The following is a 13496-nucleotide window of genomic DNA, read 5'->3' on the forward strand; positions in this document are numbered from 1 at the left end:
TTAGATAAAAAGTCTTACAAATTAATTTTATTCCTGTCTCAAAATTTGATTATTTAATGTCAGATCTAGACAAATTGTTCTCTCCTATTTTACAATCCAATATGGCGGAAAACCCCACTCTAATTACCTAAAACCGGACAGTGCCAAATATTCAATTAAGAACATCATTTCAAAATGTTCAACAACAAAAATCGGTCTTTGATTATTTTGCGTAAGTAAGAAGGCCGTATGGTGACCTATTGTTGCTTACTTCTATGACCTTTGGTCTCTGATGGATAGTAGTCTCATTGGCAATCATACCATATCTTCTTATTTTTATGTTAAATTTTCTTTAGATCGCTAGGAATTCCATTATTTTAAAGTTATTTATTTTTAATCAACTGTGTGTCCTTTCAATTACTAAAGAATTCATAAGCTTTAGCTATCATGAAAGAGATGTTTCACTCAAATCAGGACGAAATCACACCTTATCATTAGTATAACATTTCATGTTTTCGCTAATATATGAAAAAATAGACTAAAATATTTATAGAAAAGTATAGGCTATAAAGATATATTTTTCTCTGCATATTTTTTGAGTACATACGAAAATTGCCGTTGTTTACAAAATAAAAAAATATAATCAGCGAGCAATTTTCTTCACCATAAACTTATATTAATTAGCAGATATAAACGTTACAGATCGCCAACATGCAAGGTCCCTTGAACCAGGTTGGTCGAGACTGTTTCCTACACATGCATAATTTTACAACAAAATATTCTATATTGGTTTTGAATTATTATCTGACATATATTTACAGGTCATATTTCAACCCTTTGTATGCCGTTAACGAACCACATTAGAATTCTTTTAGTTTCAATTTCTTCAAAAATATGAAAGTTGAAATGTTGGATATTAATTTAGTGGTAAGTTGATGAGATATTGTATAAATCTTTTATAAAATTAAATCTTTAAATTCTAGAGAATCGCTTTATTCGATGCTATACTCTTCTTTGTAACTGTTGGAGGCAGATCTATTATGAACAACATGAGTGACTGCATGAGGCGTTATTCTTTTAACATTTCGAAGTAATTCTTGGCCTTTTTGTAAGCTGATACACACCCACCCCGAGCCCTTTTCATCCCGATTAAGAACGGGATGAAGGTGTCTATGTTGCAAAACCTGTTAAAGTTGTGCTTCTACCTAATCATAGGCGGTCTCGTTTCCGTCGGTCACATTTTTGTATTCGATATTTCTTTTTTTTTTCCTCATCAAACTCGAATTCATTTGTAATCTTATATTTTTTATAATTTTGTGAACAGCTGCGTCAGGACTCGTCTTCCTCCAATGACTAAAATTTTATAAATGAAAGTGCTTGAATTTTGTGCTGACGGTATATAGTTGTTTTTATCTGTGTGTATTATATTATGATAACTCCCTCTGCACTGACGTGAAATGGATGGAAACTATTATTTCAATTAAACAATTTAAAATAAATTGCGATTGAGATATATATATACAATTGTCCTATCTTGTAATATTTCATTTGCTGACGAGTGTCAAGTTTCTCTCCAATTGTTTAAAATCACTAAAATTTGTTACATGTGTATTAGTTACTTCTTACTGTTAAACTTCATTTAACAATCAAGGTTCACTGGTCTTTGACAAATTCTTTTGATTCGGTTGACAAATCAGCTGAGAGGGAATAACCAGAATAAAAGAGACAAACAAGCACAATACACTTTGCTCAAATTTTAAACTGTACCAGTTTTACCAGGTTTTTGTGTGTTCATTTCAATTAGAATTATTACCATATATTTTTTGCTGTTCTGTTTGTTAATAATTTAAAACTTGTATATGTAATTCGCAAATAAAGAAATAATCAACATAAGTATATAAAAAACATCACCTCAAGATATGCTTTGTCTACTTTTTAAACTGTCTCTTGCTAAATTATTTAAATAGCTCTCGCCGCGACATAGCCTTTTTATGCTGATGCGGCGTAAAGCAATCACCAATCAATCACTCAAGTTTTGTTACACCAAACTGACTTGCTCGTGTGTTGTTCAGTTGAAGTTTAAGCAAAACAATGTTTAACCGTATCTACAAGTGTCTGACATTGTAAATGTGTGAAGTTATGAAAACCGAGCAAAGTGGGATATAAAAAATAACAGGGGTATTATATATATGAACCTGCAAAGTCACAAACTTCAGATAAAATTCTATCTGTGACAGACTGATTAGTGCTGTTCATGAGTTAACTTGTACTAAAACTTATTTATTGACATTCCAAATGATGTTATTGTTTTACTGCTCTACAAAAATAAGAAGCTTGATAGGATTGTCAACGAGACAACTATCCACCAGAGACGTAAAAAAAATTACAGGTCATCTTTTGCGCTATAAAAACCCCGACATGACACAATGTAAAACTGTTCAAACGAGAAAACCAAAGGTTTGATTTATAAAACAATAAACAAAAAATAAAAAAAATATAATATACAGAAACCAACTACATGCACTGATTTACAGGCTCCTGACTTGGGACAAGCACATACTGAATGTGGCGGGGTTAAACATGTTTGCGATCACTCAACCCTCCCCCTAACCTGCAGCTGGGACAGTGGTGTAACAGCACAACATAAGAACAAACTATAAAAATCATGCAGTTGAAAAAGATTTGAATCATCACAAAGCACAAACTTAAAACCCTTATAATAGACTAAAGACACAAACCACCAATCTAATAGATATAAGAAGATGTGGTATGAGTGCCAATGAGACAACTCTCCATCCAAGTCAAAATTTATAAAAGTAAACCATTATATATATGTCAAAGTACGGTCTTCAACACGGAGCTTTGGCTCACACCGAACAGCAAGCTATAAAGGGCCCCAAAAATTACTAGTGTAAAACCATTCAAACGGGAAAACCAACGGTCTAATTATATATAAAAAACGAGAAACGAGAAACACTTAATAGACTAAGTACTCGCAGTTACTGAAAGTTAGTTCAAAGCTCATTACAACTATAATAAATAAATCATGTTTTCCAGACAAAAAAATCGACTAGTACACCTTCAATGGATGTAGTGTAAAATGATTGTGTGCAATCCCAAAATATAAGCATTGACAGGGCGTAGGACCGTAAGCATTGGAAAACCATTTTTGACATTCATATCTATAATAAGAATTTACTTATTCATTAATATCTAAAACGTTTTATTTCTAGAGTTGAACCGAGAAGGGAAAATAAATCTATTAATATGGCTAAATATCTTAACCAGTAAAATGACAAGTGGTAGCCGATACTGTGACCCATGCAATCAGAGAAGTTCTATAAAACTTGCACGTGTCTGGTGTACAGAGTGTCAAGAAGCCTTGTGTAAAGAGTGCGAAGCATACCATCAAACATTCAAAGTAAGCAGAGATCACAGGCTGATTCCAGTAGTAGAAAATGACCAGTTTCCTACTTCATTAGTTAAAATCAAAGCCTTTTGTGAACGTCATGCACTTAAAAGAAACGAATTTTATTGCACTTTACATGAAGAGCCTATGTGTGCAATATGTGTTGCAAATGAACATAAGAATTGCGATGCAATCGTTACAATAGAAAAGGCAGCAGAAAACGCTAAATTTTCGCCAGCGCTTGCCGACCTTGAGGACAGAATGTATTATGTGGTTAACCTATTGGAAAAACTTAAGCAAGACCGAGTCCTAAACATACAAGTACTGGACAAACAGAAAACCCATATGCTACTTGAAATTAAACGATTTCGAGAGAATATAACTAGACATCTTGATATGTTGGAAAAGGAGCTTAATACAGAGGTTACAGAAATGCACCAGAAACACGTCGAAGACTTGCAGTTGCAAGCCCAAGAACTAGATAATCGCATACATACTATCAGGGATTATCAACAATCATCAAAAAAGATAAAAAACCAAGCCACAAATGTCCACCTGCTCCTTGCTATGCGAGAGCTTGAAAACCTTCAGCTGTCACAGGAAGAGTATCTGGAAACGATCAGCGACAGACTAAGCCGTGTTGACATCAATCTAGAGTTTAACCAGAATGCTGTTGAAATTCCAACTCTTGCAAAACCGTTGGGTTTTATACAAACGAAGATTTCACCATGTTATGTTTTTACAACGACGGAAAGAGTTAAACACGCTCCCCTATATGTTAAAGGTATACTTCACGAAACACGAACCGAGATAAAACACGATTTCATTGTACCACGTTCAGATAGGAATGCAGCAATAACTGGTGGAGTTTTTCTTTCTGATGGAAGAATCGTTCTAGCTGACAACAACAATAAGCGTTTACTTATTTACAATGAAAATGGAACCGTCTTCGTAGAGGTGAAGCTTAATGGTAAACCGTGGGACGTCACAGAAGTCGGTTTGAATAAAGCAGCGCTCACGTTACCCAGTGATAGAATGGTACAATTCTTCGACATAAAGACCATGCGTGTGACGCAAGAAACAAATGTGAAAGGTCGTATTTATGGTTTATCAAGCTATGGAGGCAGGACGGTCGTAGTATGCAGAGGGTCCGGTATGCTAATTTTAGACGAGGAGGGTCAAGTTGATACTGCGTTACCGATTGACGTGACCTTTGTTGAATACGTGTGTGTTGGGCCTGGGAGAATCTATTACACTGACTGGTACAGAAAATCCGTGCACTGCATTGACATGACTGGTGAAGAAATATTCAGGCTGAAGTATAACAAGATGAAGTATCCTTTGGGTATAACCCTAAACAGAGATGGAACGGTCTTCGTCGTTGGACGGGATTCACACAATGTTTTACACGTGTCAGCAGACGGTCACCAGAGGGAAGTTATTTTGGGAAAACAACATGACCTCACCTATCCTCGGGTAATATCATCTCATCATGGTAGCCGTAGAATGTTCGTTACTTACAGTAACAAACATGTTGTTGTATTCACATTGACATAGATGACTCATCATCTTTAAATTTGAAATAAAGTTTTAGAATTCCTACTTAAAATATGTATTCAGATGTTGATATTTTTTCTTAGTTCCCAAAATTATCAGCTGCATGCCGGTCCCTTGTCTCAATGAAGTTTAGTCTTAGATACACGATTTTTTATTAGTTGTAATTGGCTTTGAACTTGCTGTCAGTAACTGCGAGTATATACTCTCAGATCTGCACTTGGTTTCTTTTTTGTTGTGAGGGATGTATAAATACCCTTCCACGTCCGGTCTGTGTTTTTGATTGATGTTTTTCTGCTTTGTATCAATCTGATGAGTTAAGCCCTTTTCAACTGATTTTAATAATTTGTTCTTATGTTTTACTATTACACCACTGTCTCATGTTAGGGGAGGGTTGGCGCCTTCAAACATGTTTAATCCCGCCACATTATTTATAAGCCTGTCCCAAATCGAGAGCCTATAGTTCAGTGGTTGTCGTTGGTTCATGTCTGTCATATTTGTTTTCGTATATTAAAGTTGTTTTGTTCAAAATTAACCCGTTAGTTTTCTCAATTGAATTGTTTCATATTTTTTATGTTGAGGCCTTTTATAGCCGACTATACGGTGTATGTTTTTGTCATTGTGAAAGGCTGTACGGTTGCCTATAATTGCTTTAAACCACTTCATTTGAACTTTGGTGGATAGTTGTATCATTTGCAGTCATGCACCATCTCCTTATTTATATATGGTAGTCTATTATAACGATATAAATCTTTAGTTATTTTATTTCAATTATGAATTCGGATGCAAGATGGATTCGACAACTAGAGAGATAGAAGAGTTTTCTTTGTTATATCTGTTTCATATCCGGTGTTTAATTGAGACAAAGAAAACATTAAGTAATGATGACAGCCATAATGCTTTTTAAAATCCCTTGTCTAGTGAGAATGCTAAGTGAATAAATAATGATAATTCGCCAATAGGTTACGTAGGCCATTTTGCAGGTACTTATAGTGTCTATGATGTCTGTATCTTTTACTAGGATTACTACAGATTTTATGTTAAACCGTTTAACAACATGACTGGACAATCTGCACATAGTGCATGGAAACGACAAGGTGATAGCATTTTGTATGATTGTTTAGAATGCAGAGATTTCGCGCCAACGTTAGTCACTATAACTTAAGTCGGAAAACATAAAGCAAGATTCTGCTGTAGCGCAGTCACGCATGGTGTTGAAAGATAAATAAACACAAATCTATTCATAGTATATGACAATTTCATTACAAACAGGGCACGGTCGACGCTTTCCTTTTGTTAATTTTCCTTTTCTTGATGACGATCCCATACTTTTTATATGGGGTAAATGTAAATGAGACAGCAGACCACTGTGAAATCCGAACACACACACACACACACACCCACAGAATAAAATGTCGTTATGTCAAATTACGGTATTAACAAATAAATATATATTATATTTACCATATCTCAAGCCCAAACGCCCTGATTTGTGAATGGTTTAAACTGCTACAGAGACTATCGCAGGGTTTGTATATCTCAACGGATTTGATTTATCACATGAATTTGTTTGTAGTCAAGAAGCACAAAATCTCGGTTGATAGCAATATTTTCATTACTGAAAGTCTCTTTTTCTTGGACGATATATTGCTTGAATTTTTTGGTCATTGTTTTCAATTATCCATCAAACAGGCCGCTATTATGATTTTTTCCTATTGCATGTATACGTGGTCTTATGAAATGCATTGATCAACGGGGAAAATTGATAAGACTAGTAAATTCGGTGCCATATTTTACAATTGGATAGATGAGTGCAGATGAAGGACAAATTCGGGTTTTATTATTATGTACATAGAACCAAATGGGTTATAGATGCAATGTACAAGAGAATTTATTTTCAATTAGTGTACAGAGAACAGCAGCAGTGATCTCTCAAGATGTCAACTAAAGGAGACTGTAGTTCTTGGATCTTCGTGATCTTATACTTTATGACAAGTCTAATAGAAAAACAAAGGATATGGGTTATCCATACATAACACAAAATCAGTACATGCAGAGCAAAAAAAAACCACACACAATAAGCAAAGGAACAGCGTATTGTTTGCTGTTCTTCATCTCAAAGTCACAATGATGCCTTCAACACGGAGCAAAAAAAAAACCTCTCACCTCACTGCAAGTTTAAGACGGCCCCTAGCACCGGCTAGCCTATCTTTGACGACTCTTTTATTTCTACTCTACGATACATGTAGTGGTGACCAATTTAATGTGTTCAGCATCTCATATAAAGATTGTGTTACCTGTTACAACCATTCACAGAAGATCTCTTGACCATTTCTGAATCAATCTTTGATATACATTCTAACAAAACCTCATCAAAGATACAAAGCTTATAACTTAGTATGCCAGATTCGAAATAACAGCGAATCAACCAATTCAAGTCGAAGGCCAAATCAATAGGAAAGTTCAAGACAAACGCGCTGAAAACCAAACTTCCCTTTGGTTAATAAACTAATCATTTTTTTATAAGTTTTAGATTTTCAAATAGTTTGGCCTCGAGCATCACTGAAGAGACGTTTATTTTCGAAATGCGCATCTGGTGCAGAAAAATCGGTACCGTTAATGTTATTCTATATAGTTGTGCCGAATGAAGAGTGTGCAAAACAGACTACCATAGTTTGCTATAATGATTAGGAGTCTGGTAGATCATTTATGCAACAGGGGAAGGATTGGGGATAAATAAAAAAAAATCAGTCTGTTATTTAATGCTATGCCTTATTGAGAGAAACCTAAATACATAAAATAAATACATGTTTAAATTTTATGAAATTGCGTTCATTAATATTGTTGAGGCTCCACACTGTTGAGCAGCGGTTCGCCAGTCATTATAAAAGTCACTGTAAAGTTTATATATGATTGTCTCTTATTAAAAAAAGCTATCTAAATGTTGAAGCATGTTTAAATAATAACAATATATAAATATATATATGCAATAGTATATATGATTTATTATTTAAAAGCAATAACAAAGTATACTGAGATAAATACAATGTATTAAATATGCAATGAATGAGTAAGGTGCCATATACGTATTCTGAAAAAATAAGCATATTGTTAAGTACAATTTAAACATATGTAATATATAATGTAAGATAGCTGAATTCCTTAACTACTTCTATTTTTGTCGTTGTTTAAGTTAAGTACCAGTTATTTGATTGTCTTCCTTTTGCAAAGACCAGCATTTTTGTCTTTTAACTGCATGTCATTGTCCATCAATCATGCTGTACAGAACTCGTTAACATAATTGAGTTGCATTTGTAGATCCTCTTTTGTCATGCTTGTATTGGCCAGTCAGTACAGAATCATACGCGTACACTTATACAAACAGTTTAAAATATATAGAACAATCTGTTTCTAAGGTTTCAGTGAGATTTCTTTCTTGTGAATAAAAAGTGTACTGCGTCGTAGGGTGAAAATAAGAACAGGCCTAGGTGATACACTTTCTCCTCGTCTTACAGGATCTTACAGCAAATAGTACCTTGGAAGAAATCCGAGGCTACAACGAAATAACCCTCCACTTAATGTTATTAAACATATGTGTACATTTTTCGATTTATTTTGCATTTTAAATCTAAATTATTTTTTTTCAAGAATACACAAAAAATTGTTATTAAATTTTTCTTATGAAAGCCACTGTCATTCTCAGAAACAATTGTCAGTTTTATTATTTGTATTTCATGCCATGCCATTTAATGTAAATATGTTTGCACAAATAAATATCTTAGACTAATGAATATAGATATAAGAAGATGTGGTATGAGTGCCAATGAGACAACTCTCCATCTAAGTCACAATTTGTAAAAGTATGCCGCTACGGCTGTCGGTTGGTAATTCAACGCCGAACAGAAATTCAAGTCACAAAATTGATAGTACAAAAAGCAACAATTAATTTATTTACAATCGTTTAAACATATAAGAGAAAATGCTTCTTTTTATTGAATAAATTCATTTTCCATTACAAGGATGTGTATATATAGTACTATACAAATCCTTGTTCATTAGCATATTTTGCTTTGTATGACCATGATGACCGTATGCGAAACTGTTAGGGGGGATAGAGGAATATCCATATGATTATTGTAACATGACACACACACACCAGTCGTTGGCATGTCTATTCGAAATATTACGATGACTGATTATGAGTAGACCCCTCTTTTGATCTTATCAATTAACAATAATCATAGTTATATTTGTCTACTTTTCACCAGTGATACGAGTTTGTTGAGAGGCTTGAAGGGGGAAAGTGGGCAAGTGTGTAAAGAGTTGGGGCGCGCAGGTCGATCGGACGACGGCAATGGGACGAGTTGTTATTATTATTTTCAACCCTGGACATATTTCTTGTCTACACGAAACCAGTCGATTTTCAAGTCACTTTGTAGCATACTCAAACTTAACAAAAAACAGACTAATATATAGCCATGCACATTTTTTTATTGTTCTTGTCTCAGACAAAATTCAAAAGGGGCACCTGTCTGTTTACTGTGTTGCTAGGTCATTATATTACTTCCGGTTCGTGAGAAGGACTTGTCTTTAAAATGTTTAGGAGCTATCGAAAAAATAATTGAATATCAAACACCCATTCGATAAATCTTCGTAAATTTGGAGGCAATTACTGGAATGAAAAAGTGAAGGATTATTACTAGCGGTAGGTAAGAAGGTGTAATAATGTTTGTTATTAAAGATATATAAACAGAATACGAAAAGGGATTAATATAAACATTGTATTTCCCGATAAAGACCTAGAACGCAGTTTTTAAGCATGTTATGGTCCTTATGATTTTTTTTTTGACTTTAATTTGCTATCACAAGGACTATATAAGAGCTACGGTTCCGCAGCTACCCTAATAACAGCATTAAAGCAATTTATACAATTTGACGTTTACAGTTCATAATAAAGAATCTATGTCAACTCGTACAAGATGCTTACCAACTTTTATTCAATTTTTAGAAAGTATTCATATGCAGTATATATAGTAGCTATTTTCTGTCATGTAAGAGGGTAGTAATGGGGGTACCTTCATGACGAATAACGGTAAAAATTCTTGCCAAATGACGCTAACGATAATTTTTGGTGCATAACGATAAAGTGTACACTTTCTTTTAGACGATAAAAAAATCGACTGATTTTGACGCATCACGTTAATTTTATTCCAAAAATGACGCTAACGATAATTATTTGAGACCTCTGACGAATCAGGACAATGATATTTTGACAATTCATGGTAAAATTTTAACCAATTTGACGCTAACGGTAGCCGAAAATGACCGTTTGACGACTGACGGTAAAGGGCATTACTACCCTCATGTAAGATTTTAAACAAAATAAAAGAAAGAAGAGATATGCTGATTTGAAATTATATTTATATATTATATATATATACAATTTAGTGATCATTATATGGTGGACCTACAAACTGATTAGATTGGGGTTTATTAAATAAAAAACAGAGATAGGTTCACAAAAACATAAATTTCTGAATAGATATGCCACACAATCAGTCAAAAAATAAATTTTACAAAATTCCCTGCAGATTTCAAGACGAAGATGATGTGCTGTATGTGTCATTTAACAGGCTAACAAGAAAAAAACTGGTGAATTCATTACTTCACACTGAGACTACTATAACACATGTGTTATAGTAGTCTCAGCTTCACAATCAAAGGAATTAATATTTTTAGGTCCTATTTAGTACTACATGTATATAGCTCTTTTAACAACTGTTTCTATTCTTATACATCCTTTGGCTTTCAAATATTTGGCTTCGCAAGTTCCTGATGAAGGTTAATCCAGAAAAGCGCTTCGCTTCGGACACATGTAATTCATGTAATTTAATAAGTGTTGTTCTTATTTTTTAAGCTCCATTTGAAACATAGCCATGTTTGTCAATAAAAACTAATTTTTTTATCACTAGACTAGAAACCTGTTATTAAATACAATTTTTGAAAATTGGCCGAAATCTTCAATTCCTACATGTCCTAAGGCCAAATAAAAATATATGTGTGGTTCCAGTTACATCCTGAAAACAAATATGGTCGGTAGGTAGGCAATTTTTAAAAAAAACATTTTTTTTTGGGGTATGTCAAAATCTGGAAATAAATTGTGTGTTCACTGAGTCTGATTCCTGTGTTTTACACTCTCCTACTGAAAGTTCACCATTTTCTATATGCTTATATGTTTGGTTGTAAAATAGACATGACAGACATGTTACGTTTTTAGTTAATTCTGTTGCATTCTATTGGCCCGAGAACACAGTTAGTTGGTAGTGCATTTCTTGTAGACAAAAAACGCAAATTAAAAAAATCGCACCTGCTCTATCCAAAACGATTTTTACAGTGTTGTGTACTACTTTTGGGATCAATTATAGAAAAGTCAATCGGCTGTAACTCAAAATATGGATAATTTTATGTTAAGGGGGTCTGTAATCCAGTTTGACAGCTTCAGACATACTAATTTATGACCTTTTCAAACTGGACCAAATCACTACTTTACCTAAAAATTTATGCCCCAAATTTTTTTTACATGTAATTTCATCCCCCTACTTACTATTTGAGGCATAAAAAATAAAGAAGTAAATTTGGAAGGTGTATGAAAAAAATTTGCAAGTTATACACTGTCCACACTAGGGACTCTATTCGTAGGCAACGAAAATCAAAGGACGATAACTGTGTCCCCGGACCTAATAGGATAGAAAGAATTGACCAATTTTAATAAAACTTGGCATGATTTAAGATTAGGGAATTATAAGACAGTTTACCAAGTTTCATGGCAATAGAATATATATTAGAGATCATATGGTCATTCTTATATTTGAACTTTGGGTGTTTATTTTTTATGTTTAAATCAAACAATTTCAACTATCAAGATTTGGGCCTACAAAATTTAAATATTGAAAAAAATTACTTTTTAAATGCCTTAATATATTATGTAGCATGTATATAAAGCAGCTGAACACTCATTTGATGTATCAGATTTATAACAATTCTTCAAAAGTCAAATTTATATGAGCCTGTGTCTGAAAATAGAGATTTTCCAATGAAGGGGGGGGGGGGGGGGGGGGGGGGGGGGTGGGGGGTGGCTTACATGTATATAAAATTTGTAATTTTGTCCACCAAATTAAAATTTGTGAAGTAATTTTGCTAGAATAAATAATTCTTTCATATATATTCAATGTACTTTAAATGGAAAGAAAAGTTACAAATAGCATACCACATGAGTATAAAATGGTCCTAGGCCATGTAAAACTAAAAATAATGTAGGGTCAATTTAGGCCGTTACACATAATTACATATAAAAATGCATATAGAAGCTATAGTAAATAGAAATTTGTTTCTTTTTGGTCCTTTCTATTCTAAGGTGACATGATGCAAGAAGTCTGAATACAATAGGACTCTTGCATTCAACTTTTTTTGCAGACATTATAGTCTGATGCAAAGTTTTTTTCACTTTTTAGTGGAAAACTTGCGTGTAATTTTAGTCTCAATAGGCATATATTTGAACCACTTACTATCCTACAGAAGAAAAAAAGGTGTCATATGAAAGGAAACTGCTTGTTATACAGATTTAGTGAACTCTTTATAATGGACTTCAACTTTTATGTACATGATGTTGATGATGCATATAGACCTAGATGAACGGCACAGGCTCTTTATAGTTTCTAGTTTTTGTTCCCACAGAAGGTGCCAAAATAAACTAAATCTTTGTATTACAGAAAAATTATTTTACCAGGGTTTTCAATATCTCAAATTTGTCAAAACTTTTACTAAATTTTATCATTGGTACAAGGACATAATTTGTAAATATAAATCAACGTGCAGACATCTCATACGTTCAGGTATTTCACATACCATCTTTTATGGTATTATTCTATACAAAGCGCAAAAATGTCATCATTCACCACACAAGCTTACCGAAACTTTACAAGACTTATTCACAAGGGATATAGTTATGATACTGTTGTCAAGTCATTAAATATGGCATTTTTTGGAATTAATATTGATTCACTCAGGGTCTTTGCATTGGAAATAAACACATTAATTCTGAAACCAGTTGTTGGCATGATATGGGTTATGTTCTCATATAATTTATGATGGCATGATACTAAACCCCTAATGGGAGGTACAAAAATGTATAGTGGTTGATTTTTATATGATGAAGACATAATCTTTCACTCAGTATAATTGATGTTTGGAGCTGGCATGTTAGTAATTGCTAGTAGTCCTTTGTTAATTTATGTTATCATTTTCATTTTGCTTAGTTAATCTGTTGACTATTCTAACATCGGACTTTGACTTCTTTTAAACTGAGTTTAACTGTGCGTATTGCTGTGATTTTGTTTACTCCACATTAGTTGAAGGTATAGGGGAGGGTTGAGATCTCACAAAACTTGTTTAACCACACAACATTTTTGCACATGTCCCAAGTATAGAGCGTCTACCTTTGTTACTCTTGTATTTTTTATTAATTTTTGTTTGTTTGTATGTTTCCAAGTGTAGT

The 13496-nt window shown here is 33.5% G+C and overlaps 2 protein-coding genes across 9 annotated transcripts in view; both read left to right on the forward strand.

Moving 5' to 3' along the window:
- Nucleotides 1-812: 812 nt before the first annotated feature.
- Nucleotides 813-4999, forward strand: LOC127728073 (E3 ubiquitin-protein ligase TRIM71-like). The gene is made up of 2 exons (XM_052235267.1): nucleotides 813-906; nucleotides 3213-4999. Exon 2 carries the CDS (start codon nucleotides 3272-3274, stop codon nucleotides 4943-4945), a length of 1674 nt encoding a protein of 557 aa, XP_052091227.1. The 5' UTR covers nucleotides 813-906; nucleotides 3213-3271; the 3' UTR covers nucleotides 4946-4999.
- A 4526-nt stretch (nucleotides 5000-9525) lies between these two features.
- Nucleotides 9526-13496, forward strand: part of LOC127728027 (transient receptor potential cation channel subfamily M member-like 2) — a 94569-nt gene continuing 90598 nt past the window's right edge. For 7 of the 8 annotated variants that reach the window (XR_007993980.1, XM_052235176.1, XM_052235179.1 and 4 more), the window contains exon 1: nucleotides 9526-9647. The gene's annotated coding sequence lies outside the window, so the exon portion shown is untranslated. Of the gene's footprint in view, nucleotides 9652-13496 lie in introns of all 8 variants that reach the window. The other variant, XM_052235178.1, reaches the window with a different exon arrangement.

The sequence above is a fragment of the Mytilus californianus genome, unplaced genomic scaffold (genome assembly GCF_021869535.1).
Source record: "Mytilus californianus isolate M0D057914Y unplaced genomic scaffold, xbMytCali1.0.p SCAF_2, whole genome shotgun sequence".
NCBI classification, from domain to species: Eukaryota; Metazoa; Mollusca; class Bivalvia; order Mytilida; family Mytilidae; genus Mytilus; species Mytilus californianus.